This window comes from Pelobates fuscus, chromosome 8, assembly GCF_036172605.1.
Source record: "Pelobates fuscus isolate aPelFus1 chromosome 8, aPelFus1.pri, whole genome shotgun sequence".
Lineage (NCBI taxonomy): Eukaryota > Metazoa > Chordata > Amphibia > Anura > Pelobatidae > Pelobates > Pelobates fuscus.
The window spans coordinates 1914800-1942234 of NC_086324.1; the positions used below are offsets into that span (position 1 = coordinate 1914800).

Sequence of the window (27435 nt, forward strand, 5' to 3'; positions counted from 1 at the left end):
CCGCAATCAGAAAGTCAGGAGTAACGAGGGCGCCATGGAAACCGCAATCAGAAAGTCAGGAGTAACGAGGGCGCCATGGAAAGTGCTGGCAGAAAGTCAAGAGTAACTAACACGCTATGGAAACCGTTGTAGCAGAGCCCCAGTTCTAGCAGGGACTCTCCTCAGCTGGGTACTCCAAGACATACTTAGGAACAAGTAAAACACTTCAGTGGAACAACCAGACACAGTAAAATAATCCAGGAATCACCCACCTCATCCCCAGCAACTGGACCACACTCAGCTATGAGGGTATAACTGAATTTAATTCACACATGGCTTTTATGCCATCTCCCATGCAAGGTGTCTCACAGGCAGAAAATGCAAGGGTTTCAATCCCATGATCCCTTGTGCCTGAGAGATAATTGCCTGAGTAAACTCCTCCAATTTAATTATTTCTCAAGTACAAAAAATCCCCAAAATATCCTGTACCTAAAAAGTCCCCCAACCATACATAGGAACCCCACAAAAAGTACATTCCCTGATAGCCCGATCTGAGTGACCAACATATCGAAGAATTACTCAGATTGGTTTGGTAAAACAGGAACGACGTTGTGTGGAAGATTTGACCGGCCAGACACGAGGTGGTAGCCCAAAATAGTTCCAGGAGAATAGGTGCCCTGGCCGGTCTCTGTCCGTGAGGTTCCTGTGCGAAAACCATACAAGAGAATCTCTTACTTTCATGATACAAATGCTCCCCCTGTTCGGTACTTTATATCTCCCGAACGCTGTTCGTGTAGGTGATCGGGAACAGGAATGGGCAGCGGTCGACAGTTTACCGGTGTTCGTGCGAGTGCCAAGCCGAAAATAGTTTCAGCCACTCGACGACCAAGTACCTTTGCCCTCGTTCGGGAGACAAGATGGACGCCATTCTACAAGCCACGTGTTCGGTTCTACGAAATGGCGGCCACCCAGGAGAAACACTCATTACTTGTTTCCCTTGCGGTTTCGCACTTAAAGGGACACTCCAGGCACCCAGACCACTTCTGCTCATTGGAGTGGTCTGGGTGCCAACTCCCACTACCCTTAACCCTGCAAGTGTAATTATTGCAGTTTTTCATAAACTGCAATATTTACATTGCAGGGTTAACTCCACCTCTAGTGGCTGTCTATTAGACAGCCACTAGAGGTCACTTCCTGGGTTCTAGCACAGGTTTCCTGTGCTAGAGCGTCGCTGGACGTCCTCACGCTGTGTGAGGACCTCCAGCGTCGCTCAAAACCCCATAGGAAAGCATTGAAATGATTTTTCAATGCTTTCCTATGGGGAGACGTAATGCGCATGCGCGGCATTTCCGCGCATGCGCATTAGGTCTCCTCGGCCGGTGAGCGAGATTAGTCTCGCCCACCGGCCGACGTAATCATTAGGAGGAGCGTTGCGGAGGCGGAGACAGCGGCGAGGGACATCGCCGCTGTCCCAGGTAAGTGACTGAAGGGGTTTTCACCCCTTCAGTAACCGGGGATTGGTGGGTGGGAGGGAGAGGGACCCTCCAGTGCCAGAAAAACGGATCGTTTTTCTGGCACTGGAGTTTCCCTTTAAGTGGTTGGTGTTAACATTCTAATGGGGTACAGGGGTGGTCCTTTTTCGGGAGACTAATGTATTCCGTTCGTATGAAGTCTCTCGAACGGCCAAAGAAGAACCACACAAAACAACCGGGCAAAACACACAAAATAACAGGGGGAAGATAAGGACAGCCAATATATGGGAAAAAAATAGCTTTCAGATGTCCATTCCGCTACAACTGCAATTAGAAAGTCAGGAGTAACGAAGGTGCAATGGAAACCGCAATCTGACAGTCAGGAGTAACAAGGGCACCATTGAAACCGCTGGCAGAAAGTCAGGAGTAACAAGGACACCATTGAAACCACTGGCAGAGAGTCAGGAGTAACGAGGGCACCATTGAAACCACTGGCAGAGAGTCAGGAGTAACGAGGGCACCATGGAACATTTAGTCGGACGATGATATATTGAATGATGACAGAATGCCTAGACCATGAAAAGATAAAGTTTAAATATGGAACATTCACACAGATTTCCTGCCCTGTATGATTAATAAACTGCAGGTTAAGCAAGAGGGATTTAGCACCATCATTAACAGCAGATATGGCAATATTGTTACATAGTATATATTATATAACACAGATATTTCTGTGCAGTACCTGCCATACTCCAATAAAGTGCTGTGAACACGTGATTCCTCATCCATAACCTCTGCCGTGTCTCCCTGGCGTTTATACTTCCTCCGCGGTTTATAGATATCCTGTGGGGAACACGGCGACAAAAGCTTTCATTTATTACACACAACGGAATTATTGTCTTTTTTTAAGTATTCAAAGTATTTTCAGAAAACACTTTTTTTTGTTAGAGAGGCCATTGCTGTGCTGGTCCGGTCCCAAAAAAATTATAAAAAATAATAAAAAAAATCTAAAAATCGATAAATTGGACATGATGCTTGAGTAACTTTTTAACTACGAAGTAAAACTAAGTTGATCTGGTATGCCTACTGCAACACACAGGAATGAGGGAGTCTGACTTACAGTGAATAGCTCAAACTGGATACAGGCAGAGATTTCACCAAAAATCTGTCTAAAAACATAAAGTAGTTTAATTAACACCTTGAGCCAAGTGTAATGGATCCAGGAGCTAGTTCACTAGGAAAGGCTATTTATATATTCAGATGAAGATAAATCAAGTAATCCAGGATAAATTGCAGCACTTAATATATGGGGTGTATGTCTTTAAATCTGCTAGAGAGAGAGTCAATTTAATACACGCCAAATGTTATACTTTGTGCAAAAAGATTTAAACCACATAAAAGGTATAGAAAGACCGTATAAGGAACTGTTTCCTATAGCATAATGAAATAGATGGTATATGGTATCACAATTATATATGGTGTATACGTCTTTAAATCTGTTAGACAGAGAAAGTGGAGTATATACCAGATGATATACTTTGTAACAAAAAGATATACATTTTACGAGATAGAAATACAGTATATGGAACTGTGTTCTATAATGCAATAAAAGTTAGGTATCGCTTTAAAATACTTAAATCAAATAAATTGAGGATAATAGATAAAATTAATACAAAGTTTATTAGGCATAATGCTTATATCAAATATATAAAAACACTAAAAATATTGAAAATTTTAAAAATATAAGCCAGGAACGGTTTGCAAGAATATTACCAGCAGTTATGCAGTTCTTATTCCAAGTTAACCGCAGGGACCGGCTAGGATTGATGTGGATAGTTTGTTGCTAAAACAAAACTCTGGAGGCATCCGCCGGGGCTCTCACCAGCAATCACAGCGGGGACATCGCTGGATCGCAAGGAGAAGGTAAGGAGACTCGGAGTTATCTACCCCGAGCGTGACTCGGGGTTACCGCTTCTGGCAGCGAAAATTAACCCCGAGTCACGCTCGGGAATACCGCTAGGGAGGTTAAGAGACTCCACGCAGATTTTGAACCTTTTAGTTGATTTTAATTGGACAGAAGATATGGTTTTTAGTCACAGCAGACGTCACTTCACTTTACACGATAATAGAACACATACAAGGATGTGAGGCAATCCAATACTCTTTAGCAGTATACTCAGAACTAAAGAACGATCAAATTGATTTTCTAACCCAGTGTATCGCGTTCATCCTCACTCATAATTATTTTTGGTGCAACGACCAGTTTTACCTGCAGATAGAGGGTACAGCCATGGGGACACGATTTGCGCCAAGCTATGCAAATTTATTCATGGGCAAATGGGAAGAAGAATTCATATGGAACAACTGCCCCTTTGACGCAAATCTGTCCCTGTGGCGCAGGTACATTGACGACTGCTTTTTTTTTTATCTGGAAAGGGGATTTAGAATCCCTAGAATTATTCAAGAACTACCTCAACACCAACCCATACAATTTGAAATTTACGTTCAATCACTCCCAACAACAGATTGAGTTTTTAGACCTAAATATTTATATTGAAGATAAAGGAATCCACACCAAGACTTTTTAAGAAATCTGTGGACTGTAATAGTTTTATCCCTTTTAACAGTCATCACAAACACACCTGGCTGAAGAATATCCCACACAATCAATTTAGGAGGATCAGAAGGAATTGTTCAAAAATGGAAACATGCGAGGAGCAAATGGAAGAAATGGAACAGAGCTTCTTAGTTAAAGGATACCCTACAGCATTACTGACCAAAGCCAGAAAGAAAGCTCTGACTATCCCAAGAGAGGACACTCTGAAGAACAAAATTAAGACCATTGATACATACAAATCAGCACCTGCTTTCATAACTAAATTTAACCACCAATCTCGTATCATAGAGAAGATTTTAAAGAAATATTGGAATATCCTTAGAAGTGATCCCACACTTACCAACATTCTAGACCCTAAACCACAAATCATTTTCACCAAAGCACCGAATTTACAACTCATGTTGGCCCCAACTCTGAAGTCGTCTCACGACATCCAGGATAGAACAACAACCAGGGGCTTCAGAAGATGTACCAAATGCATAGCATGTAAGAACAATCCTTCCTTGGAATTGGAAACTACTAAATTCAAATCCACAAACAACATGGAGGAATATAATCTGCAAACAAATATGAATTGTGACACAGTAGGAGTAATCTACCTCATCACATGTCCTTGTTCCAAACAATATGTAGGACGAACAAAAAGATCTTTGAAAATCAGAATAGCAGAACATACCCGTAACATCAAGAGGGGACTCCAAACACACAATCTTTCCAAACATTTTCAGGAATTCCATGGAGGAGACCCTACGGGACTGAAATTCCTACCCATCGAGAAAGTGAATGTACATTGGAGGTGGGGACATGGAAAGAAATTTAGATCAAATTGAAGCAAGATGGATATTCAACCTAGAGACTCTAGTCCCCAAAGGTCTAAACATAGACTTTGAACTTAACGCCTTTTTATAGAATGTACTTAATTTCCTTTTTTATTTTTCCATTTTTTCATATTCTTGTGTTTTTTGGGTTTTTTTTTTTTGTAGCTGCATCTCTTTATAGTATGTAGCTGCATTTTACTAACTATACACGGTTTTTTTCAACACCTATAGTTTACCTACACACACTTATTAATTTCTCTACCTATATATATTTATTTAATATACATCTATCTATTTGCACACTCGTAGATCTATATACACAATTTGACTCTGTGTATATATATCACATGCCATGACTTTCAACACCATACTATTTTATCATTTTATTATACCATATTATTATACCATATTATTATACCATATTATTATACCATATTATTATACCATACTATTTTATCATTTTATTACATCATTTTATTATACCATATTATTTTATTAGGACTTGTTTTGTAAATTTAGGAGTTGATCTATGCTATTCATATATTTATCTATATACACATATACACATCCGTCTGTGGTACACAGACAAATTCATAAGAGCACTATCACTAGTTGATTTATCTGTTAGATTACACTTCAGTCACTCCTATCTCGTTTTTTTAATAATTTATGAATTATTCGAGATACGATTGCAACACAGACGTAAACCAATCCTATGTAAGACTCACACATGCTCTATATTCTTATTATATCCCATTTTTATTATTTTATTTCATTAGTATATTTTACCATATTTCATCTCATGCATCAATCTGCATAAGTCCTCAATATATTTTTCCACCTTTAGATAGATCGACACATTTATATTAATATGTTATGTATTCCATCTCATGCATCAATCTACATAAGTCTTCAATATATTTTTCCACCTCTATATCGATTGATACATTTATAATAATATGTTCTTATTAATGATTTTGTCCAATTTTGCCTCTCACTCCAGCTTCCTTTCCATCTTCTATTTGCCAACGTTAGGCATTGATCATAATAATGTAATTGCCCTACATCTTGATTGACTTTTTCATTTTTTTTATTTTCTAATTAAACTAAAGCACTTCTCCGGATAATCAATTTCTTATATCAGAACTCTCACTTCCAAATCTAAATGTACTGTTCCTCAGACGCAATTATTGTTGTACCACTCATATTGAAGTCCACTGTCTGCTACATAACCAACTTCTGTGCTATTCAATTTGTACACATACAAACTAAATCCATTCAATATCATTGTATAGTATAGCTATACATTTTAGGGATCTGTCATTGGAACTATTTTACTTTTTTATATACTCATTGTTATTTTTATAGACCTATCGTTTTATTTATGTATACATATTTTTACAGATATGTTTTATAAATACTCTGAATGTTTTTAATATTTCTATTATTTACATTTGTAATCTCATTGACACATTTGTACATAAAATGGATTTTTATTTATGCATCAATAATCAACGATTTCGTATACAATCCCCATAAACGATCATTGTGCTGTAATTTGTTTGCAATCTGCCAGATGTATATTTAAATCATTGTAGACCATTGAATCTTCATCCCGTCTCTGAAGAAGTGGGGCTGACACCCACGAAACGCGTTAGACAGCAACAGACCAAGCAGGATACGGACGCAGACTTTGAAACCAGCAACAAAGGGTTTTACATCTACCGAGGAAAAAAACATCCCAAGATCTGGGGACCGATCGGCCAGCAGCGTGCATCACTCAGAGTGAGGTCTGGGACGCACGCCAACCTCACAGCCGACAGCTAGAGAGTTTTGTTTTAGCAACAAACTATCCACATCAATCCTAGCCGGTCCCTGCGGTTAACTTGGAATAAGAACTGCATAACTGCTGGTAATATTCTTGCAAACCGTTCCTGGCTTATATTTTTAACATTTTCAATATTTTTAGTGTTTTTATATATTTGATATAAGCATTATGCCTAATAAACTTTGTATTAATTTTATCTATTATCCTCAATTTATTTGATTTAAGTATTTTAAAGCGATACCTAACTTTTATTGCATTATAGAACACAGTTCCATATACTGTATTTCTATCTCATAAAATGTATATCTTTTTGTTACAAAGTATATCATCTGGTATATACTCCACTTTCTCTGTCTAACAGATTTAAAGACGTATACACCATATATAATTGTGATACCATATACCATCTATTTCATTATGCTATAGGAAACAGTTCCTTATACGGTCTTTCTATACCTTTTATGTGGTTTAAATCTTTTTGCACAAAGCGTGTATTAAATTGACTCTGTCTCTAGCAGATTTAAAGACATACACCCCATATATTAAGTGCTGCAATTTATCCTGGATTACTTGATTTATCTTCATCTGAATATATAAATAGCCTTTCCTAGTGAACTAGCTCCTGGATCCATTACACTTGGCTCAAGGTGTTAATTAAACTATTTTAACTACGAAGGCCCAATTTATTCCTTGCTATTCTCCAGCCGGTTCTATGCCCTTACATTGTTACGTTGCTCATCCACCTTTTACGTAAAACAAAGCAGAGGGCAATTATATACTAGATATAGACCGTCTGCTAGAACGCTCTACAGGTTAAGTGTTGTTCTATCAATCTTAATAATAAGATGCATGAACTGCACCTCAATGGCCAGTTATGTGTCAAGCCCACATCCCCGTCACACACTTACAGAGTGACACAGGCTGAACAACACTCAGCCTTTCACACGTCCCTATTATAAATTAGATTAAAGCCAATTTAAATCATTTTAGCAACAAAAAAGAAAAATCCTTCCTTAGATTTCATATTACGGTTACATTACATACAAATCTGTGTAGAGTACAGAGCATTAAACATCTCTATTGATCTTACTGTAAATAATTCTAAATAGGTGACCTGTTTTCTTTTTTACAGTCCTGTTAGTGAAGGGGTTACTAGCTAGTGGCTTGTACTAGCCCTGGATATATCTGTATAATATTTTCATATCCCTCAATAGTAAATAAACTTAATCAGAAATTATGTTCTCAAGGACGCCATCTCCCTATCCAATACGAAGTGATGTTCTCAAGGACGCCATCTCCCTATCCAATCAGAAGCGATGTTCTCAAAGACGCCATCTCCCTATCCAATCAGAAGTGATGTTCTCAAAGACGCCATCTCCCTATCCAATCAGAAGTGATGTTCTCAAGGATACCATCTCCCTATCCAATCAGAAGTGATGTTCTCAAGGACGCCATCTCCCTATCCAATCAGAAGTGATGTTCTCAAGGATGCCATCTCTCTCTATCCTATCAGAAGTGATGTTCTCAAGGATGCTATATCCCTATCCAATCAGAAGTGATGATCTCCAACTTGCTGCGTCCCTATCATGAAGCTCAGCTGAATTCAAGGATGGTAATTCCGATCAGTGGGAATGCGTCTAGCACAATAAGCTGGTCAATTATAGCGTTACATGTGATATAAAGAAACGGTCTAAAAATTGAATATACGCACAAAGGTATCATTCAGGGTTTTCAAAGCCTTCTCTCTCCGCTGGGCAAACTGATCATCCTGTGGAAACAATAATCTATGGTGAGTGAAGAACCAGGTAAAGGAGGCAGAGTACAGAATATTTGATAGAGTCCTAACCTCAACATCTGAGGAAAGGGATTTAGGGGTGATTATTTCTGATGACTTAAAGGTAGGCAGACAATGTAATAGAGCAGCAGGAAATGCTAGCAGAATGCTTGGTTGTATAGGGAGAGGTATTAGCAGTAGAAAGAGGGAAGTGCTCATGCCATTGTACAGAACACTGGTGAGACCTCACTTGGAGTATTGTACGCAGTACTGGAGACCCTATCTTCAGAAGGATATTGATACCTTAGAGAAAGTTCAAAGAAGGGCTACTAAACTGGTTCATGGATTGCAGGATAAAACTTACCAGGAAAGGTTAAAGGATCTTAACATGTATAGCTTGGAGGAAAGACGAGACAGGGGGAATATGATAGAAACATTTAAATACATAAAGGGAATCAACACAGTAAAGGAGGAGACTATATTTAAAAGAAGAAAAACTACCACAACAAGAGGACAAAGTCTTAAATTAGAGGGACAAAGGTTTAAAAATAATATCAGGAAGTATTACTTTACTGAGAGGGTAGTGGATGCATGGAATAGCCTTCCAGCTGAAGTGGTAGAGGTTAACACAGTAAAGGAGTTTAAGCATGCGTGGGATAGGCATAAGGCTATCCTAACTATAAGATAAGGCCAGGGACTAATGAAAGTATTTAGAAAACTGGGCAGACTAGATGGGCCAAATGGTTCTTATCTGCCGTCACATTCTATGTTTCTATGGCCAAAGGCAACATTCATGTTTGTTATTTGCATTTTTCACAAAAAATAAATAAATATATATATATATACATTTTACTGCTCTAAAACACTAATATTTGTGTTCAGCGAAGTCTCGCGAGTACAACAGTACCCCCCATGTACAGGTTTTATGTTTTTTTTGGAACGTGACAGGGTCAAATATAAGGCTTGCCTATTTTAGTTTTTACACATTGAAATTTGCCAGATTGGTTAGGTTTCCTTTGAGACCGTATGGACAGTGGCGGAACTATCGCGGTCGCAGCTGCGTCTGGGCCCGTCACTACAGGAGCCACGGCCGCCCTGTCAACCATTGCGACCTGGGTGCCCGCCGGCATTGTGGTGCAGCACCGGCTACGCAGAACCACCTCTGGGGCCGCATTGAAGGGGCCCCTTCAGGTGGCCCATGCTCTTGCGGTTACCCAATGGCAATTAATTTCCTGGAGCCCGGTTGCGCTCTTAAAGCGCTGCAGCTTCTGATGATATCAGACCTGGGAGGAAGCCGTCAATTCCTCTCAACTTACACATAGCTGAGCGTAAGGAGAGCTCTGACTCCCATCAGCCTGAGCCAGCCACTGGACCCCAGGGAATTCACCCTCCTGCACCTATAAGGTCGAATACAGGAGGGTGACTAAAATGTGTGTGTGTATGTGTGTGAGAATGTCTGTATCTGTATGTGTGTGTCTGCATGTGTGTCTGTTTGTCTGTATGTGTATCTCTTTGTCTGCATGTGGGTCTGTATGGGCCCCTATGTATTGTATGCGTGTCATTCTGTGTATTTGAATGTTAGTCATTAAGTGTGTCTGTGTATCTGTCTGTATGTGTCTTTGTATCCGCATGAGAGTCTGTGTGTCTGCATGTTTATCTGTTTGTCTGTATGTGTATTGGCTTGTCTGCATATGTGTCTGTATGTGTATCTGCATATGTGTCTGTATGTGCATCTGTAAGTCTATGTGTATCTGTATCTGTATCTGTGTCTGTATGTGTATTTGTCTGTATGTGTATCTGTAAGTCTATGTGTGTGTCTGTGTCTGTATGTGTATTTGTCTGTATGTGTATCTGTGTCTGTATGTGTCTGTATGTGTATCTGTGTCTGTATGTGTATCTGTGTCTGTATGTGTATCTGTGTCTGTATGTGTATCTGTGTCTGTATGTGTATCTGTGTCTGTATGTGTATCTGTGTCTGTATGTGTATCTGTGTCTGTATGTGTATCTGTGTCTGTATGTATGTTATCTGTTTTTAGGTTATACAAATGGAGAGCAGAGCAGCGCAGCGGGCGGCACAAGACTGAGCGTACTATGCTGCCCTGCAGCGTTTAGCGCAGTCTCCACAAAGGACGGCATAGTACGCCCCGTCCTTAAGGGGTTAAACAAAGCTCTAATACTCTGATACTACAAAACAATAAATGTTTACATTTCTCCAAAGGAATAGCAACAGTGGATATGCTGCTGCAATATACAAGCAACCCAATATTGCTTCCCAATTATATGTACACATTGAGCAAACTCGTTGGAAACGTACGGATTGAAAATCGGAGGCAACCTGGCCAGATGCCAAAAAGCTGCTCTCTGATTAATAGCAGCAGGATTTGTAGACACTTTCTGTTTTTCACTGTATTAATTTAAGCAAATACACATTTTAATATCAGAGTGATTAAATGTTAAGTTTTAAGTTTGTGTCAGGGCAACCCTACTTTATCTTATAAACTCCCTAAATAAAAGTTTGTTTCTAAAAGCTATTGTTAAACAGCATGCAAAGCTTTGCTGGGGTCCCTGGTGAGTCTGGGCCCCTAGTATCATAGGTCTAATCACCTCTGGAAGGCTGTGCCCTTTCTGGAACTGGAAGACCGAGTATGAGCGAATATAGTCTCCCATTTCTTGTCTGGTTTCGATTGCACGTTTCACCAGCCACTGTCAGAAACAGAAAACAGACATCAAAATCTGGTCCACTGAGCTAGCAATCCATTACAAAGTCTTATACCCCCATTAGGATATAACTGATAATATGAAAGTATAGAAAAATATCTTCCTTAACCCTTTGATGACAAAACAAATCCCTTTAGATGCGAATAAACTGAACTAGTGTGACAGGAAGCAACACGAGGATTTACATCTTAAAGAAGTTTATTTATTAGGGAAAGACAGAGGTGCTAGGAAAGTGTCCAATTCAGACAACGCTAGCAGCTCTGTGCTGAGGGAATAAGACACAGAATGCAGCTGTGCGTGCCTGGAGACAGCTGGTGGGATTTAGAAACCCACACAGAGGGCATCAAAGCAAGGTTCCTGACACCTTTCACAGCACGAAGCCCCCTTTTCATTCATTAACAGTAAAACATCTGGGACAGGAATGCTTCATTCACCACAGAAAATCACGGTTACACACACCCGAAATTACCATCAAGTACTGACGTGCTGGGCCATGACTGGGGTACATTATTTTAACTTATTTTAGAAGTAGCTTTGTCTCAGATTCAAACGGTTAGAGAAAAAGATTTCCAAAGCTTTACCTGAATAACTGGAAAAATGTGAATGAAGTCCAGGCCTTGGATCTGGTGCGGCTCCAGGCCATGCGGACACTTCATTTTTGGCAAAACTGACACTATTTTCTCTGTTAAAGCTCTGAAAATGAGAACGTGAGAAGTCAGCATGGAATTCAGCGTACCATGGGAGGACGGAGAGCTCGCCAATTCTTTTATTTCATTGTAGAGATCTGTGGTTATCGACCTTTTAGGAAACAGACCCAAATTATGTGCATGGAATCGTAAATAAAAAAAAATAAAACCTCTCTCGTTAGACTTTCCCCAGGGCCTTTACAGTAGGTTATGATTTAATCAGCTTCCAAATGATTCCATACTGTAAGGAAAATGGCCAAATGGTTTATCTACAAATATTCCCATAGACTTTAATAGTGACTGGTGGAAAGTTTATTAAATGGAGGCCTTGGTACGGCTAGGTCTCTAGGGGCAGATGTGCACGATGTGCTTGTTCTAGCTATTGGGAGACTTTGCTTGGGGTCCTGACCCTGGTATAATAGAGCATTGAAAAGATGCCAAATCCAAAATAAAGAAAGATAAAAGTTACACATATAATAGAGATGCAGTTCCAAGGCTTTGTAATAGAAAGCACAATTCCCAGAAACCTCTGCGTTGCTTCGTAATGACATCTACGCTGTCTTATTGGAGGAAAGCTGCAGAACATTACGTAACCAGCAATAGAATGGGTTCGGCAAATGTAAAATATCAATAATTGTATGGCAAGACAGGAGGTTCATATTTACTGTAACCTCACAGCAGCAAATAAACAGTTAGACAAAATCAACCAATCAGAACACGTCTAGACAGTAACATACGGCTGTGAGACTCCTCCCAACTCCAGGTGAGTCAATGCTGGTTACATTGGCCTTAGTGCTGTATATTTTGTATATCATTACTTCTTGTTTATAGATTCTATCCACACATTATTTATGATACTTATACCTCAGGGCCGACCGTTTGTTGGCCCACAGGGTTTTATCTTTAGTAAAACAAAAATTATAGGTGCTCACTATAGTGTTATAAAAATATATAAAAATAAAAATACAGGCAGCAGTAAACAATACAAGGGTTCCCAGACCTCGTGAGTGAACAAATTACAAGAAAACAAAGTATACTGCGCCCAGGGTTTTATCTTAGTTTCTTAGACCCTTGCCGTCTTTTTCCATATTTTAGCTAAGCTGCTAATACATTTTTAGATCTTGTGTTACATGTTGTTGCCGACCGCAATCTGATCGCGGCTTTTCTTATCTCTCCCGGCGCTTTATGAGTCAGAGTGCGCTTCCGTAATGGAGATCTGAATGTCCTTGTCTAACCATGCCCAATAAGGTGGCACTTACACCCGAATTTGATCTTCTGATGATCACTTTTCTCAGCAAGTTGGGTAAAGACCCCCAACAAGGGTCTTGAACAGGGTCTAAAAGCAATGCAGGGCAAAATGCCTATTATACAAATTTTCATACTTGCTGATGAAGCTATAACAGAGGGTACTTTGGATTCACACAAAATTGGTAGATTTGAGTTCCAAAGAACTCGGCCAAGAGGCTAATGGCCTATTGTTTGGTGACAAATTCATGAGTGACCTGATGTCTCAATTTTCACCTCTCTAAACAAGTCCCAAACGGCCCTGCGTAGGGTCTTTCGCTCCCACCGCTTTTCTGGGAGGGACGGTCGCCATAGAAGCAGAGCTACCGGCAGGACTGCTTTTACAGGCTATAGGCCTCGCCCCTCTGAGCCTTGGAACTCGGGTTATACCTGATCCTCTTCACAAACAGAGGATCTATCAGAGGACATGGGTCTGCTTCACTCTGGAGTCACATGCTTCAGGTTATCAGCCTTCCTTATTTTCAAGTACCTATTGCAGTCCGTCTAACCCATTTTGTTTCCCACAGTGGCCTCATCTCACTCAGGATCCTTGAAACTGTCAGGGTTTCGGATAGATTTTGTCTCAGGCCCACTACAGGAGTTTCCTCCTACCCCTCTATAGGGGTCCCAAACGGACACAGCCTTTCTGCAATCTCAGTGACATGGGTGCCATTTAGCATTCTCTGTTTCCACCCAGGTGTATCAGCAACATTTTCCTGGTGCAGAAGAAGTCCTACAAATTTTGCCCGATCATCAATTTAAGAGACATCGTCACTTCCAAATGGAGGGCACATGCTATGCAACCTTCTCTGCGAGGGAAACGATTTAAAAGAAGCCTTTCTAACAGTTCCAGTGCACTTTCCCACAGTCACTTTCTACAGTTTCTATGACAACAAGACCTCGGACAATTCACTTGCCTACCTTTTGGGCAGCTATCTGCTCCGATCTCTCCACATCCTGACTTTGAACAAAGTCGGAACCCACAATGTATAGCAATTGCTTCAAACTGATGGCCGGCTCCTTTGTTATTCGCAGTTTAGCCAGGGATACTTATGACTGCCCTTTGGTTCTCAGGATGGACAATGTTTCCACTGTCACTGTTCTCGTTCAAAACTTCTCTCAGACCTCACAAGAGAACTTTACCAGTTCTGTCTGAACAGGAACCTCTCTCTACAGGCAGAATATCTTCGAGTCCCGGCCAATCTTGAGGCAGACTGGTTCTCCCGTCACAGGAGAGATGTCAGTGATTGCCGACTGGATCTTCGCATATTCCTTTATCTTCATCTACTTTGTGGGCTTCTCATTCTGGACCAATTTGCCTCCAGACTGAATTGTCAAACCAGCGCCTTTTTCAGTTGGCTACCAGACCCGATGTCTCAAGCCAACAACGCTTTCCTACAAGAGTTTCCAGTTTCCATCTGTTTGCAGGTTACTCTGGGGTATTCGTCTCTCTTGACCCCCAGAGCCTCGATACACCAAATTCTGGGATGTTACTCAGGTTTGTTTTGTTCCTGGAAACTCCCATTACTGCTTTGTTTAGTATCCTTTATGCGGAGTTTCTGACTTTCATGCTGTGCTTTCACACCCGAGAGTGTCCGCTTCTCTATTACCCATTGCACAAAGGGATTTTTTTCCACCTTCACTTTTTTCCCCTATTTTCCGCATGGGCCTTCTCTTTGTGTCGCTCTTATTCCCCTCTACGAGCTTCGTCGGGACCTCTGTTTGTATCTTATGTTGGTCCTCATATTCCGGTTTCCTGTCCCAAGATTGCTTTTGGATTAAATGGATTCTACATCTTGCGGGCGTTGCAGCTTTGTTTGGAGCACACTCGGTAAGAGGTGTTCTGCGGACTGTTTCTAGTTTACATGGTTGACTTTGATTCGTGTTCTGCGGACTCTTGTTTCTAGTTTACATTGCTGACTAAGTTATCAGCTGCATCAAGAAAAAGGAGTTGGGAGGAGTCTCACAGCCGTATATTACGGTCTAGATGTGTCCTGATTGGTTGATTTTGTTCAATTGTTTAACTGTTTCTTTGCTGCTGGGAGGTTACAGTAAAGAAGGTAAAGCCAATATGAAGCCTCCTATCTTTAATAAAATTTGGATTATTCGGTAACTGAATCTAGAGTTATCCCAAACTATAACTGTAAGTAGCTATTAAATGCTTAATAAGTTGTCTTGGTGTCTGGATCATCCCTTTAGGGCTCAATATTGGAAAAAAAAATGTTTTAATTGGAAATAATTGTGTAAAAGTGGAGCCGGAGATATTTTTTTTTTTGCCAATCTTACTTTATTCTCAAGCCATAGAAAATACAGGCACAACACAAGAGAAAATGCAGAGACAAAATACAAGACACGCATTTACATGCCAAGAGTGTCAAATGTGATGGTGGAAGGACTGACGGTTTATATTAATGTAATAAAAAAAAAAAAAAAAAGTAGTGATAACAAAATGTTAACTGAGCCTGACCCCAAGGAAATGGCAGAGGCGGAATTGTAAGCTGCTTAGGGGCAGGAAAGGCTATGTGCAGGGCTGGTGCAAGGCAAGACCAGCTACCCTACTCCGAACCTCTTTATGTGACTCATTCTCCTTAAACTCCTTTGCGTGTCTCTTTTTCCCATTCTTTAGCCCCTTTGTGCATCTCTTTCTCTCCCAGCCCCTTTATGTGTTTCTCTTTCCAGCCCTTCTCTGTGTCTCTTTGTCATCCCCAGCCCCTCTCTGTGTCTCTTTGTCGTCCCCAGACCCTTTCTGTGTCTCTTTGTCGTCCCCAGCCCCTCTCTGTGTCTCTTTGTCGTCCCCAGACCCTCTCTGTGTCTCTTTGTCGTCCCCAGACCCTCTCTGTGTCTCTTTGTCGTCCCCAGACCCTTTCTGTGTCTCTTTGTCGTCCCCAGACCCTTTCTGTGTCTCTTTGTCCTCCCCAGACCCTTTCTGTGTCTCTTTGTCCTCCCCAGACCCTTTCTGTGTCTCTTTGTCCTCCCCAGACCCTTTCTGTGTCTCTTTGTCCTCCCCAGACCCTTTCTGTGTCTCTTTGTCCTCCCCAGACCCTTTCTGTGTCTCTTTGTCCTCCCCAGACCCTTTCTGTGTCTCTTTGTCCTCCCCAGACCCTTTCTGTGTCTCTTTGTCCTCCCCAGACCCTTTCTGTGTCTCTTTGTCCTCCCCAGACCCTTTCTGTGTCTCTTTGTCCTCCCCAGACCCTTTCTGTGTCTCTTTGTCCTCCCCAGACCCTTTCTGTGTCTCTTTGTCCTCCCCAGACCCTTTCTGTATCTCTTTGTCCTCCCCAGACCCTTTCTGTATCTCTTTGTCCTCCCCAGACCCTTTCTGCGTCTTTGTCCTCCCCAGCCCCTCTATGCGTCTCTTTGTCCTCCCCAGCCCCTCTATGCGTCTTTGTCCTCCCCAGCCCCTCTATGCGTCTCTTTGTCCTCCCCAGCCCCTCTATGCGTCTCTTTGTCCTACCCAGCCCCTCTATGCGTCTCTTTGTCCTACCCAGCCCCTCTATGCGTCTCTTTGTCCTACCCAGCCCCTCTATGCGTCTCTTTGTCCTACCCAGCCCCATCTATGCGTCTCTTTGTCCTCCCCAGCCCCATCTATGTGTCTAATGTCCCCCTAGCACCTTTAGGGCTCAGTACTAGCTACTGGATCCTCACTAATTGTCTCTTTGTCAAAATTGTCACTAATTGTCTCTTTGTGTGTCTCTGTCACGCAACCCTTCTCTTCTCCCTCCCAGCCCTTCAGTGTCTCTCATCTCCCCCCCAAGCACCTCTGTTACTCTTTGACCCCACTAGCCACGTGTGACCTCTGCGTGCCTCTCTCCACCCCCAGACCTCTGCGTGCCTCTCTCCACCCCCAGACCTCTGCGTGCCTCTCTCCACCCCCAGACCTCTGCGTGCCTCTCTCCACCCCCAGACCTCTGCGTGCCTCTCTCCACCCCCAGACCTCTGCGTGCCTCTCTCCACCCCCAGACCTCTGCGTGCCTCTCTCCACCCCCAGACCTCTGCGTGCCTCTCTCCACCCCCAGACCTCTGCGTGCCTCTCTCCACCCCCAGACCTCTGCGTGCCTCTCTCCACCCCCAGACCTCTGCGTGCCTCTCTCCACCCCCAGACCTCTGCGTGCCTCTCTCCACCCCCAGACCTCTGCGTGCCTCTCTCCACCCCCAGACCTCTGCGTGCCTCTCTCCACCCCCAGACCTCTGCGTGCCTCTCTCCACCCCCAGACCTCTGCGTGCCTCTCTCCACCCCCAGACCTCTGCGTGCCTCTCTCCACCCCCAGACCTCTGCGTGCCTCTCTCCACCCCCAGACCTCTGCGTGCCTCTCCCCCTCACAGTCTTCTGCGTTCCTCTCTCTCTGTCTCAATAACCCCTCCATGTGTATCATTAACCCTCCCGGCCTCAGTAATCCCCCCAGCCCCTCCACGTGTCTCAATAACCATCCCAACTCCTCCATGTGTTTCAGTAACCTCCCCAGCCCCTGCATGCATATCAGTAACCCCCCCAGCCCCTGCATGCGTCTCAGTAACCCCCCCAGCCCCTGCATGCGTCTCAGTAACCCCCCCAGCCCCTGCATGCGTCTCAGTAACCCCCCCAGCCCCTGCATGCGTCTCAGTAACCCCCCCAGCCCCTGCATGCGTCTCAGTAACCCCCCCAGCCCCTGCATGCGTCTCAGTAACCCCCCCAGCCCCTGCATGCGTCTCAGTAACCCCCCCAGCCCCTGCATGCGTCTCAGTAACCCCCCCAGCCCCTGCATGCGTCTCAGTAACCCCCCCAGCCCCTGCATGCGTCTCAGTAACCCCCCCAGCCCCTGCATGCGTCTCAGTAACCCCCCCAGCCCCTGCATGCGTCTCAGTAACCCCCCCAGCCCCTGCATGCGTCTCAGTAACCCCCCCAGCCCCTGCATGCGTCTCAGTAACCCCCCCAGCCCCTGCATGCGTCTCGGTAACCCCCCCAGCCCCTGCATGCGTCTCGGTAACCACCCCAGCCCCTGCATGCGTCTCGGTAACCACCCCAGCCCCTGCATGCGTCTCGGTAACCCCCCCAGCCCCTGCATGCGTCTCAGTAACCCCCCCAGCCCCTGCATGCGTCTCAGTAACCCCCCCAGCCCCTGCATGCATCAGTAACCCCCCCAGCCCCTGCATGCATCAGTAACCCCCCCAGCCCCTGCATGCATCAGTAACCCCCCCAGCCCCTGCATGCATCAGTAACCCCCCCAGCCCCTGCATGCATCAGTAACCCCCCCAGCCCCTGCATGCATCAGTAACCCCCCTACACTCACCATGTGTTTCAGTAACCCCCCACCCACCAGCCTCTCCATGTGTCTTAGTAACCCCCCAAGACCCTCCATATGTATCAGCAACCCCCTGCTCACCTCCCTCCTGTGTGTAACGCGGCTGAGGGGGGACCGTCTGAGGAGCTTGTTTCCCTCTACCCGGCCTTTCTGACAGGAAGCAGTTCAGCATGCGCGGTCTAACTTGCCTTGGCCGCAAATTTGGGGTGCTGCCCCTATTATTCTGCCTGTGTCCCTAGGTGTCACCCTGCAAGCAAATCCTGCGCACCCCTCAGGATAGGGGCTCTAAGGGGAACACACACACACGGCAGGCGACTCGTGGAGTCAGACTCTCCCAAGAGAAATCAGGCAAGAGCGCCCAATCGCTATGGGAAGGGTGAAGGCCCTGAACCACACTCCTAAAATCGGCAAGGCTCCAGCAAAGCGACAGAGACCAGTGGTCTCAGACTCGCCTATCAGATGGAGACGTGTCACCGACGTGGGGAGGAGGACTCCTTACCGCCCTTGGCCATCTTGGACGAATGGCGGGTAGTCCCGTCTCCCTCGGACGAGGAAGACAGGTGGGGCGAGGACGAGCTGGTTGACATTTAGTGGTCCAGCGAATTTGGTGGTCATTCTACGCAGGGACCGCTCCCCTCTAGGCTGGAGGATGATGTATTCCTGGACGCTACGGGCGAACCCCTGTTCGACCCGCGACCCATTGGACGCCAAAGATCCTCGATTGATCTTTACACGATCACCTGGCACCGTTCGTGCACTATTGAATCCGTAAGCCTCTGGTCTGGAGGGTATGGAAGAATTTACGGGTGGAATACCCCACGCCGGTTATTACAGGATGAGGATGCCCGGCCCCCGGAATTTGACCCCATTGTGTCCACATTCATGACACGTACCAGACGTCGAACGCTGGGGTCGTACGCTGCCTCAGACTGGCACAGGTTGAACCGTTGGACAAGCTGGGCCCTGGCTGGAAAACTCATGATTGAGGACAAGGCTTATTCACAGGGTGCTACCCTGGACCCAGCTTCCATACAAGACTGGGGTCTGCGCTCCTTTTGCCTCCCGGGCAACACTAAGGCAGTGCTCTTCCCCATGCGTAGGACAGAAATCCTCTTACGCATGGGCGCCAAGCTGTTGAACCAGGGATAAAAGGAACTGGGTGACCCTAGCCAAGGGTCTATGCTGCGGAGAGCCTTTCATCACAGAACTGCACAAGCATGTGAACCTGTTCACAGCCTTGAGCACAACCTAGTCCTCAATAAAATGGGTCTTCCGCACATAAGGCTCCCGTGTTTTTTTGCCGGAGCTGGACGACAGCGGAGTCATGCCGCCAGCCGCTTCTGACCGTCTGGCCATCGAGGATCCCAAGCGGCCTCCGTCTTCACATCCTACCACCCCAGGCTTCCACTCACAGAGATTGGACCGCGGTAGAGGGAGCCGCACTCACGGGCAAACAGGGATACCCACATCAACCCCCGCCGATACAGGTTCACCTTCCCCGGACCCCATGTCATCGAGGGAACGGCAAGCTTTGATAGAGACCGAGATCCAGACTCTTTTCGAAAAGGGGTGCTGTCTGGTGGATATCGGACGACGGTCGATTCTTCAGATCCATATTTCTTGTGAAGAAGAATCCCGGGTATTTCCGTCCGGTGCTCTATGTGTGGAACCTGAACGCCTTCGTCGTTTGCCGACATTTCGAGGTAGAGGGCTTCCATCTCTGCCCAGGAGATTGGTTCTGGAGGATGTCTACCTCTTCGTCAATTCACATGCCTGACGTTCGGTCTCAGCTCGGCTCTGTGGTGCTTTACCAAGCAGATGGACCCGGTAACAGTGCGCATCCGATCAGAGGGCATCCGCTGTATAATCTACCTGGACGATCTGCTGGTCTTTTGCGAGGAGCCCTCCAGACTGAAATGTCAGACGCACTCTGCGGTCTCCTTTTTCGAGTCGCTGGGTTTCGTGGTCAACCAAAGTCGGCCCCCTCTCCTTCACAGGTAGTCGGGTCCTTGAGTTTCGGGTTAAACGCAAGGGAGTGCCTCCTACGCCTCCCCCTGTCCAAGATCTCGACCATTTGAAAGGAATAAAAGGAGGATTCTTCATCAAGACCGGATTACAGGGCCATGCAGCGCCTGAAGGCTCACTTCCTCCGCACAGACCATCCTACGACCGAGTAATTCTCCTCAATTCGGAGATGGAGTCGGAATTCCACGTAAACTGCCTGAAATTGATTGCGGGGTCGTTCGCGATTCGGAGCCTGGCGAGTCACTGTTCCGATTGCGGAGATCTCCTCAGGATGGACAACATCTCGGCGGTACAATGCATCAACCGCCTGGATGGAGCCCGCTCCCGGATACTTTCTGAGGTGACGAAGGAGATTTACAATTTCTGTGTCCAAAGCAACATCACTCTCCAGGCGGAATATCTTCCGGGGGAGTCGACCCTGACGGTGGACTGGTTCTCCGGACATTGGAGGGACGATTGGAGGCTCCTACATACCATATTCCTCGAGATCGCGACCCGGAGGGGTCAGTTCGCGGTGGTCTTTTTCGCCACCAAGACAAACTATCAGGTCCTGACCTACTTCAGCTGGCTTCCGGACCCGGCTTGTGCAGCGGTGAATGTTTCCTTCAAGTGTGACCGTTGTGGGGAGCTTATGCGTTTCCTTCGTTTGCTATGATCTCCAGGATCCTACGGCAGGTTCGCCGTCAACGTGTATCTTTGGTATTGCTAACTCCTCTATGGCGGAGTCAGGCCTGGTTTCCGGGACTTCTGGATCTAACCCATCGGGATCCACTCCTGCTTCCATAGAAACATAGAATGTGACGGCAGATAAGAACCATTCGGCCCATCTAGTCTGCCCAATTTTCTAAATACTTTCATTAGTCCCTGGCCTTATCTTATAGTTAGGATAGCCTTATGCCTATCCCACGCATGCTTAAACTCCTTTACTGTGTTAACCTCTACCACTTCAGCTGGAAGGCTATTCCATGCATCCACTACCCTCTCAGTAATGCATTAATATTTGGCAGCGGTGAGATTTGAACCAACGCATCCAAAGAGACTGGAGCCTAAATCCAGCGCCTTAGACCACTTGGCCACGTTACCTTCCATCCTCACTATGCTCCTCTCGGACTTCCGGGACAATCCTCAAACCCTTTTGGTGGACGTCCGCCTCCACTTAGTGGCCTGGACTCTGTCAGGGGAACCTGGAATGTCGAGGCATTATCGCAGTCTGCTAAGACTCTTCCCTGGGGCTCCCTGATGCTTCTGGTTAGCAGGGTACTCCTGGTGTCGTTGGTGCCTGGAACGGGATACCAATCCCTTTACGGGCCCTGTAACCAGTGTTCTGATCTTCTCGCACCTGTTTGACCTGGGGCGTTCATATCATTCAGTTATCATGGCAAGGTCGGCGATTTCGGCAACCCACGTTCGGTTTCGAGGTTCCCCATTGGTCAGGACCCGCTGGTTGGCAGATTTCTCAGAGGCATGAGACTTTCGCAGCCTCCGACGTCTAAGTATTCCATCCTCTGGGACGTACGTACGGTCTTGTTGTTTCTTCAGGATTGGCTTGATAATCTAGACCTTTCCCTCCGTCAACTTTCAGCAAAAAAATTTCCTACTATTTGTTTGCCTAATTTCTTTCAGACAAGTCTTCGAAGTCCGGACGTTCGATGTCATCGCTTTTCTTTTTTCCGGAGGGGGTCACCTTCACGGGGCCTAGGCGTATTAGTCGGGTTCGACGGCTGTATTCTACCCGTATTTCCACGCTTCCCTAAGCTCTGTGTAGCGACGGCTCTGTCTCGCTAGGTGGCGCTTATTTTTTCCACTTCGCCGTTCCAGTTCCGAACAATTATTGGTCTTTTGTTAGACCTCACAAACCGGTCTCTTATCTTACCCTGACACGGTGGATTCAATGGTTGTTGGTTGTGGTCATTGGCGGGTGTGAGTTCAACTTTCGGAGCGCATTCAGTTAGGGGCACGGTGGCTGCTGGCACCTTCATCGAGTGCGCCTCTCTCCAGGACATCCTGCGCTCAGCTGACTGGTCCCGGGAGGACACTTTCCGCCAATTTTATTTCAGACCGACAGTTCATGTTTCCTTTGCTTTGCTGTCGGAGCGTTAAAACAGCAAATATGAAGCCTCCTGTCATGTTATAAAATTGGAGATTATACTAGCTTTAGTGTAACTATAATCTTGGTTTTCTTAATGACAGGAGGCGAATATTTTCCTCCCAGTTTCACCCTACCCTTGTTACTTTTGTTCGTTTTATTTGATCACCTCTAGTTTGATAGTTTGTTCTTCAGGACTAGGATTAGGTAGTTCAGTTTTTTTTCCTTTCTGAGGGAAGTCGGGGCGAGATTTTATGGATATTGTACTGTCTGTAGTTGATTATGAGGTCTTCATGTATTTACAGTATATTTCGTTCACTAATCGGAGCTTTAGACTTTTTGTTTATCTTGTTTCAGTTTAATGGTTCGTCTACAGATCCACGTTCAAGACCTTCGTCTGGATAAAGTTTAATGGTTCATCTACGGATCCACGTTCGGTTTCTGGTTTTGGATGAAGGTCATCGGTTGACTTTGTTTGAATTCTTCTACTACTACTACTACTACTAGATGGATATGTTTGTTTCTGTTCTTTGTTTTGTCGCAGCTTTTCTCTCCTAGCACTGATCTCATACCTCTCCCCTCCATCAGTCCTTACACTGGCTTCCTGTTTCCTATAGGAGTCAATTTAAAAAATACTAACCCATACCTATAAACCTCTAAACAACGCTAGCCCTTGGTATATTTCTTTATTGATTCATGGTATGCAGCTTTTCGGTCTCTTCGCTCTACCCATGACCTTCTCCTGTCCGCTGCTTGCACTCTTACTGCTTACAGGACTTCTCATGGTCGGCTCCCTTCCTATGGAACAGCCTGCCTTCCCCATCAGAATCTTCCCCCCCACCCCCCCTTGTGACTTCTATATCACAAACCTGTCTCTTTCTCTCATCTAAAGGGCCACACTCCACCCTCTCCTCCAGTTCTGCTTCACTCCCACCTTGCTTGGTTGCTTTCCCTCTCAATTACCTGTCCTATTGTGTTTTATACCCTGTCTCCTTTAAACTTTAAGGTCGCTTGAGCAGGGTCCTCTTCAACCTATTGTTCCTGTGATGTTTTGTAATTGACTCAGATATTGTTAAAGTAACCCCTTTAGACTATTTTAGAACGCTGCAGAATAAGTTGGTGCTATATAAAGGCCAATAATAATAATATTAATAATAAATAGCAAGTAGCGTACTAACATCAAAACCAAAAGACAAAGCTCTGACTATAGCCACACTGGAAACGTTTTTAAAGTCTAACTACATTTTGCAATTTGTCTTTAAAATGGAAGTATTATCGGAGATTCCTATAATGTCACGGTATAGAACGCGGTCTATATAATTACAAAAAGAACTCACATCTTCTGGCCAATCGTTGAATTCTCCTGAAACAGCAGGTCCACGTCGATATCGAAGTTACAAGTGGTGATACACCAGGTCATCCCACCGACCACCTGTATGGGAACAGGAGCAGATACAGTGAGGATCCATAAAGCAAGGTATGCCACACTCAACACGGACAGGAATGGAAGATTCACCTTGTCAAATGGTGAAAGACCTTTAATACGCGCCCTGAAGTAACCAGCAGCCACCAACAGCTCCAGAATCTCTGCCAGTTTAATCCCCTGTTCTTCATCCTCCCGACTCTCAACCTGCAAATTGCATATTATTCCTATTGTATCATATACACTATATTAGTGTTACATGCCATACACCGTATTCTTATCCCGCACGCTACACTCCCATCCCGCACGCTACACTCCCATCCCGCACGCTACACTCCCATCCCGCACGCTACACTCCCATCCCGCACGCTACACTCCTATTCCACACGATATATTCTTATCACACACACTATACTCTTATTCCATACACTGTATTCACATCACATACGCTATATTCCTATCCCACACGCTATACTCTTATCCCACACGCTATACTCTTATCCCACACGCTATACTCTTATCCCACACGCTATACTCTTATCCCACACGCTATACTCTTATCCCATACACTGTATTCACATCCCACACACTGTACTCATATCCTATACACTGTTAGGGGCGGTGACAGGTTTAGGGGGGCTGTTAGGGAGGGTGACAGGTTTAGGGGGGCTGTAAAGGGCGGGTGACAGGTTTAGGGGGGCTGTAAGGGCGGGTGACAGGTTTAGGGGGGCTGTAAGGGCGGGTGACAGGTTTAGGGGGGCTGTAAGGGAGGGTGACAGGTTTAGGGGGGCTGTAAGGGGCGGTGACAGGTTTAGGGGGGCTGTAAGGGGCGGTGACAGGTTTAGGGGGGCTGTTAGGGGCGGTGACAGGTTTAGGGGGGCTGTTAAGGGCGGTGACAGGTTTATGGGGGCTGTTAAGGGCGGTGACAGGCTTAGGGGGGCTGTTAAGGGCGGTGACAGGTTTAGGGGGACTGTTAGGGGCGGTGACAGGTTTAGGGGGACTGTTAGGGGCGGTGACAGGTTTAGGGGGACTGTTAGGGGCGGTGACAGGTTTAGGGGGACTGTTAGGGGCGGTGACAGGTTTAGGGGGGCTGTTAGGGGCGGTGACAGGTTTAGGGGGGCTGTTAAGGGCGGTGACAGGTTTAGGGGGGCTGTTAAGGGCGGTGACAGGTTTAGGGGGGCTGTTAAGGGCGGTGACAGGTTAAGGGGGGCTGTTGGGGGCGGTGACAGGTTTAGGGGGGCTGTTAAGGGCGGTGACAGGTTAAGGGGGGCTGTTGGGGGCGCTGACAGGTTTAGGGGGGCTGTTAAGGGCGGTGACAGGTTTAGGGGGGCTGTTAAGGGCGGTGACAGGTTTAGGGGGGCTGTTAGGGGGGGTGACAGGTTTAGGGGGGCTCATGGGGGCGGTGACAGGTTTAGGGGGGCTGTTGGGGGCGGTGACAGGTTTAGGGGGGCTGTTAGGGGGGGTGACAGGTTTAGGGGGGCTGTTAGGGGCGGTGACAGGTTTAGGGGGCTGTTAGGGGCGGTGACAGGTTTAGGGGGCTGTTATTGGGGGTGACAGGTTTAGGGGGGCTGTTAGGGGGGGGTGACAGGTTTAGGGGGCTGTTATGGGGCGGTGACAGGTTTAGGGGGCTGTTATGGGGCGGTGACAGGTTTAGGGGGCTGTTATGGGCGGTGACAGGTTTAGGGGGCTGTTATTGGGGGTGACAGGTTTAGGGGGGCTTTTAAGGGCGGTGACAGGTTTAGGGGGCTGTTAGGGGGGGTGACAGGTTTAGGGGGGCAGTTAGGGGGCGGTGACAGGTTTAGGGGGGCTGTTAGGGGGGGTGACAGGTTTAGGGGGGCAGTTAGGGGGCGGTGACAGGTTTAGGGGGCTGTTATTGGGGGTGACAGGTTTAGGGGGGCTGTTAGGGGGGGGTGACAGGTTTAGGGGGCTGTTATGGGGCGGTGACAGGTTTAGGGGGCTGTTATGGGGCGGTGACAGGTTTAGGGGGCTGTTATGGGCGGTGACAGGTTTAGGGGGCTGTTATTGGGGGTGACAGATTTAGGGGGGCTTTTAAGGGCGGTGACAGGTTTAGGGGGCTGTTAGGGGGGGTGACAGGTTTAGGGGGGCAGTTAGGGGGCGGTGACAGGTTTAGGGGGGCTGTTAGGGGGGGTGACAGGTTTAGGGGGGCAGTTAGGGGGCGGTGACAGGTTTAGGGGGCTGTTAGGGGCGGTGAAAGGTTTAGGGGGCTGTTATTGGGGGTGACAGGTTTAGGGGGCTGTTATGGGGCGGTGACAGGTTTAGGGGGGCTGTTAGGGGGGTGACAGGTTTAGGGGGGCTGTTAGGGGGGGTGACAGGTTTAGGGGGCTGTTAGGGGGGGTGACAGGTTTAGGGGGCTGTTAGGGGGGGTGACAGGTTTAGGGGGCTGTTATGGGGCGGTGACAGGTTTAGGGGGCTGTTATTGGGGGTGACAGGTTTAGGGGGGCTGTTAGGGGGGGTGACAGGTTTAGGGGGCTGTTAGGGGCGGTGACAGGTTTAGGGGGCGGTGACAGGTTTAGGGGGGCTGTTAGGGGGGGTGACAGGTTTAGGGGGCGGTGACAGGTTTAGGGGGGCTGTTAGGGGGGGTGACAGGTTTAGGGGGGCTGTTAGGGGGGGGTGACAGGTTTAGGGGGCTGTTATTGGGGGTGACAGGTTTAGGGGGCTGTTAGGGGCGGTGACAGGTTTAGGGGGCTGTTATTGGGGGTGACAGGTTTAGGGGGGCTGTTAGGGGGGGTGACAGGTTTAGGGGGCTGTTAGGGGGGGTGACAGGTTTAGGGGGGCAGTTAGGGGGCGGTGACAGGTTTAGGGGGGCTGTTAGGGGGGGGGTGACAGGTTTAGGGGGGCTGTCCCAGGTTAAAGCTGGTTTCTATGTCTCCGGGTTCAGGTAGTGAGCCGGGGATCCCCCGTTACCTCCGCTGGTTCCCCCCGGGACCCGGCCATGTCTCTCTCTCAGATTATGGTGAGTTCCGCCTCCCCCTACCGGAAGACTTGGTACATCCCCGTGACATCACAGGGGGCGGAGACTACAGAATCACAAGACCAGATCGTGAGGGAGAAACCACTGAGTGAATGAGGAGGGGGGGGGGGGGCAGAGAGAGACAGTCAGAGATGGGGGGCGGCAGAGAGAGACAGTCAGAGATGGGGGCAGAGAGAGACAGTCAGAGATGGGGGGGGGGCAGAGAGAGACAGTCAGAGATGGGGGGGGCAGAGAGAGACAGTCAGAGATGGGGGGCGGCAGAGAGAGACAGTCAGAGATGGGGGGCGGCAGAGAGAGACAGTCAGAGATGGGGGGGGGGGGGGCAGAGAGAGACAGTCAGAGATGGGGGGGGGCAGAGAGAGACAGTCAGAGATGGGGGGCGGCAGAGAGAGACAGTCAGAGATGGGGGCAGAGAGAGACAGTCAGAGATGGGGGGGGGGGCAGAGAGAGACAGTCA

General features: G+C 46.5%; 1 protein-coding gene across 1 annotated transcript in view; it reads right to left on the reverse strand.

The window, feature by feature from the left end:
- CCDC93 (coiled-coil domain containing 93) overlaps window positions 1–27011 on the reverse strand; it is a 61803-nt gene extending 34792 nt beyond the window's left edge. Inside the window, exons 1-7 of the mRNA XM_063429145.1 lie at window positions 26912–27011; window positions 24080–24193; window positions 23901–23995; window positions 11788–11899; window positions 11093–11191; window positions 8426–8482; window positions 2194–2294 (exon numbers count right to left, since the gene is read on the reverse strand). Coding sequence (XP_063285215.1) covers window positions 2194–2294; window positions 8426–8482; window positions 11093–11191; window positions 11788–11899; window positions 23901–23995; window positions 24080–24193; window positions 26912–26941 — 608 coding nt within the window. The 5' untranslated portion in view covers window positions 26942–27011. The remainder of the gene's footprint in view (window positions 1–2193; window positions 2295–8425; window positions 8483–11092; window positions 11192–11787; window positions 11900–23900; window positions 23996–24079; window positions 24194–26911) is intronic.
- Between the last annotated feature and the right edge of the window lie 424 nt (window positions 27012–27435).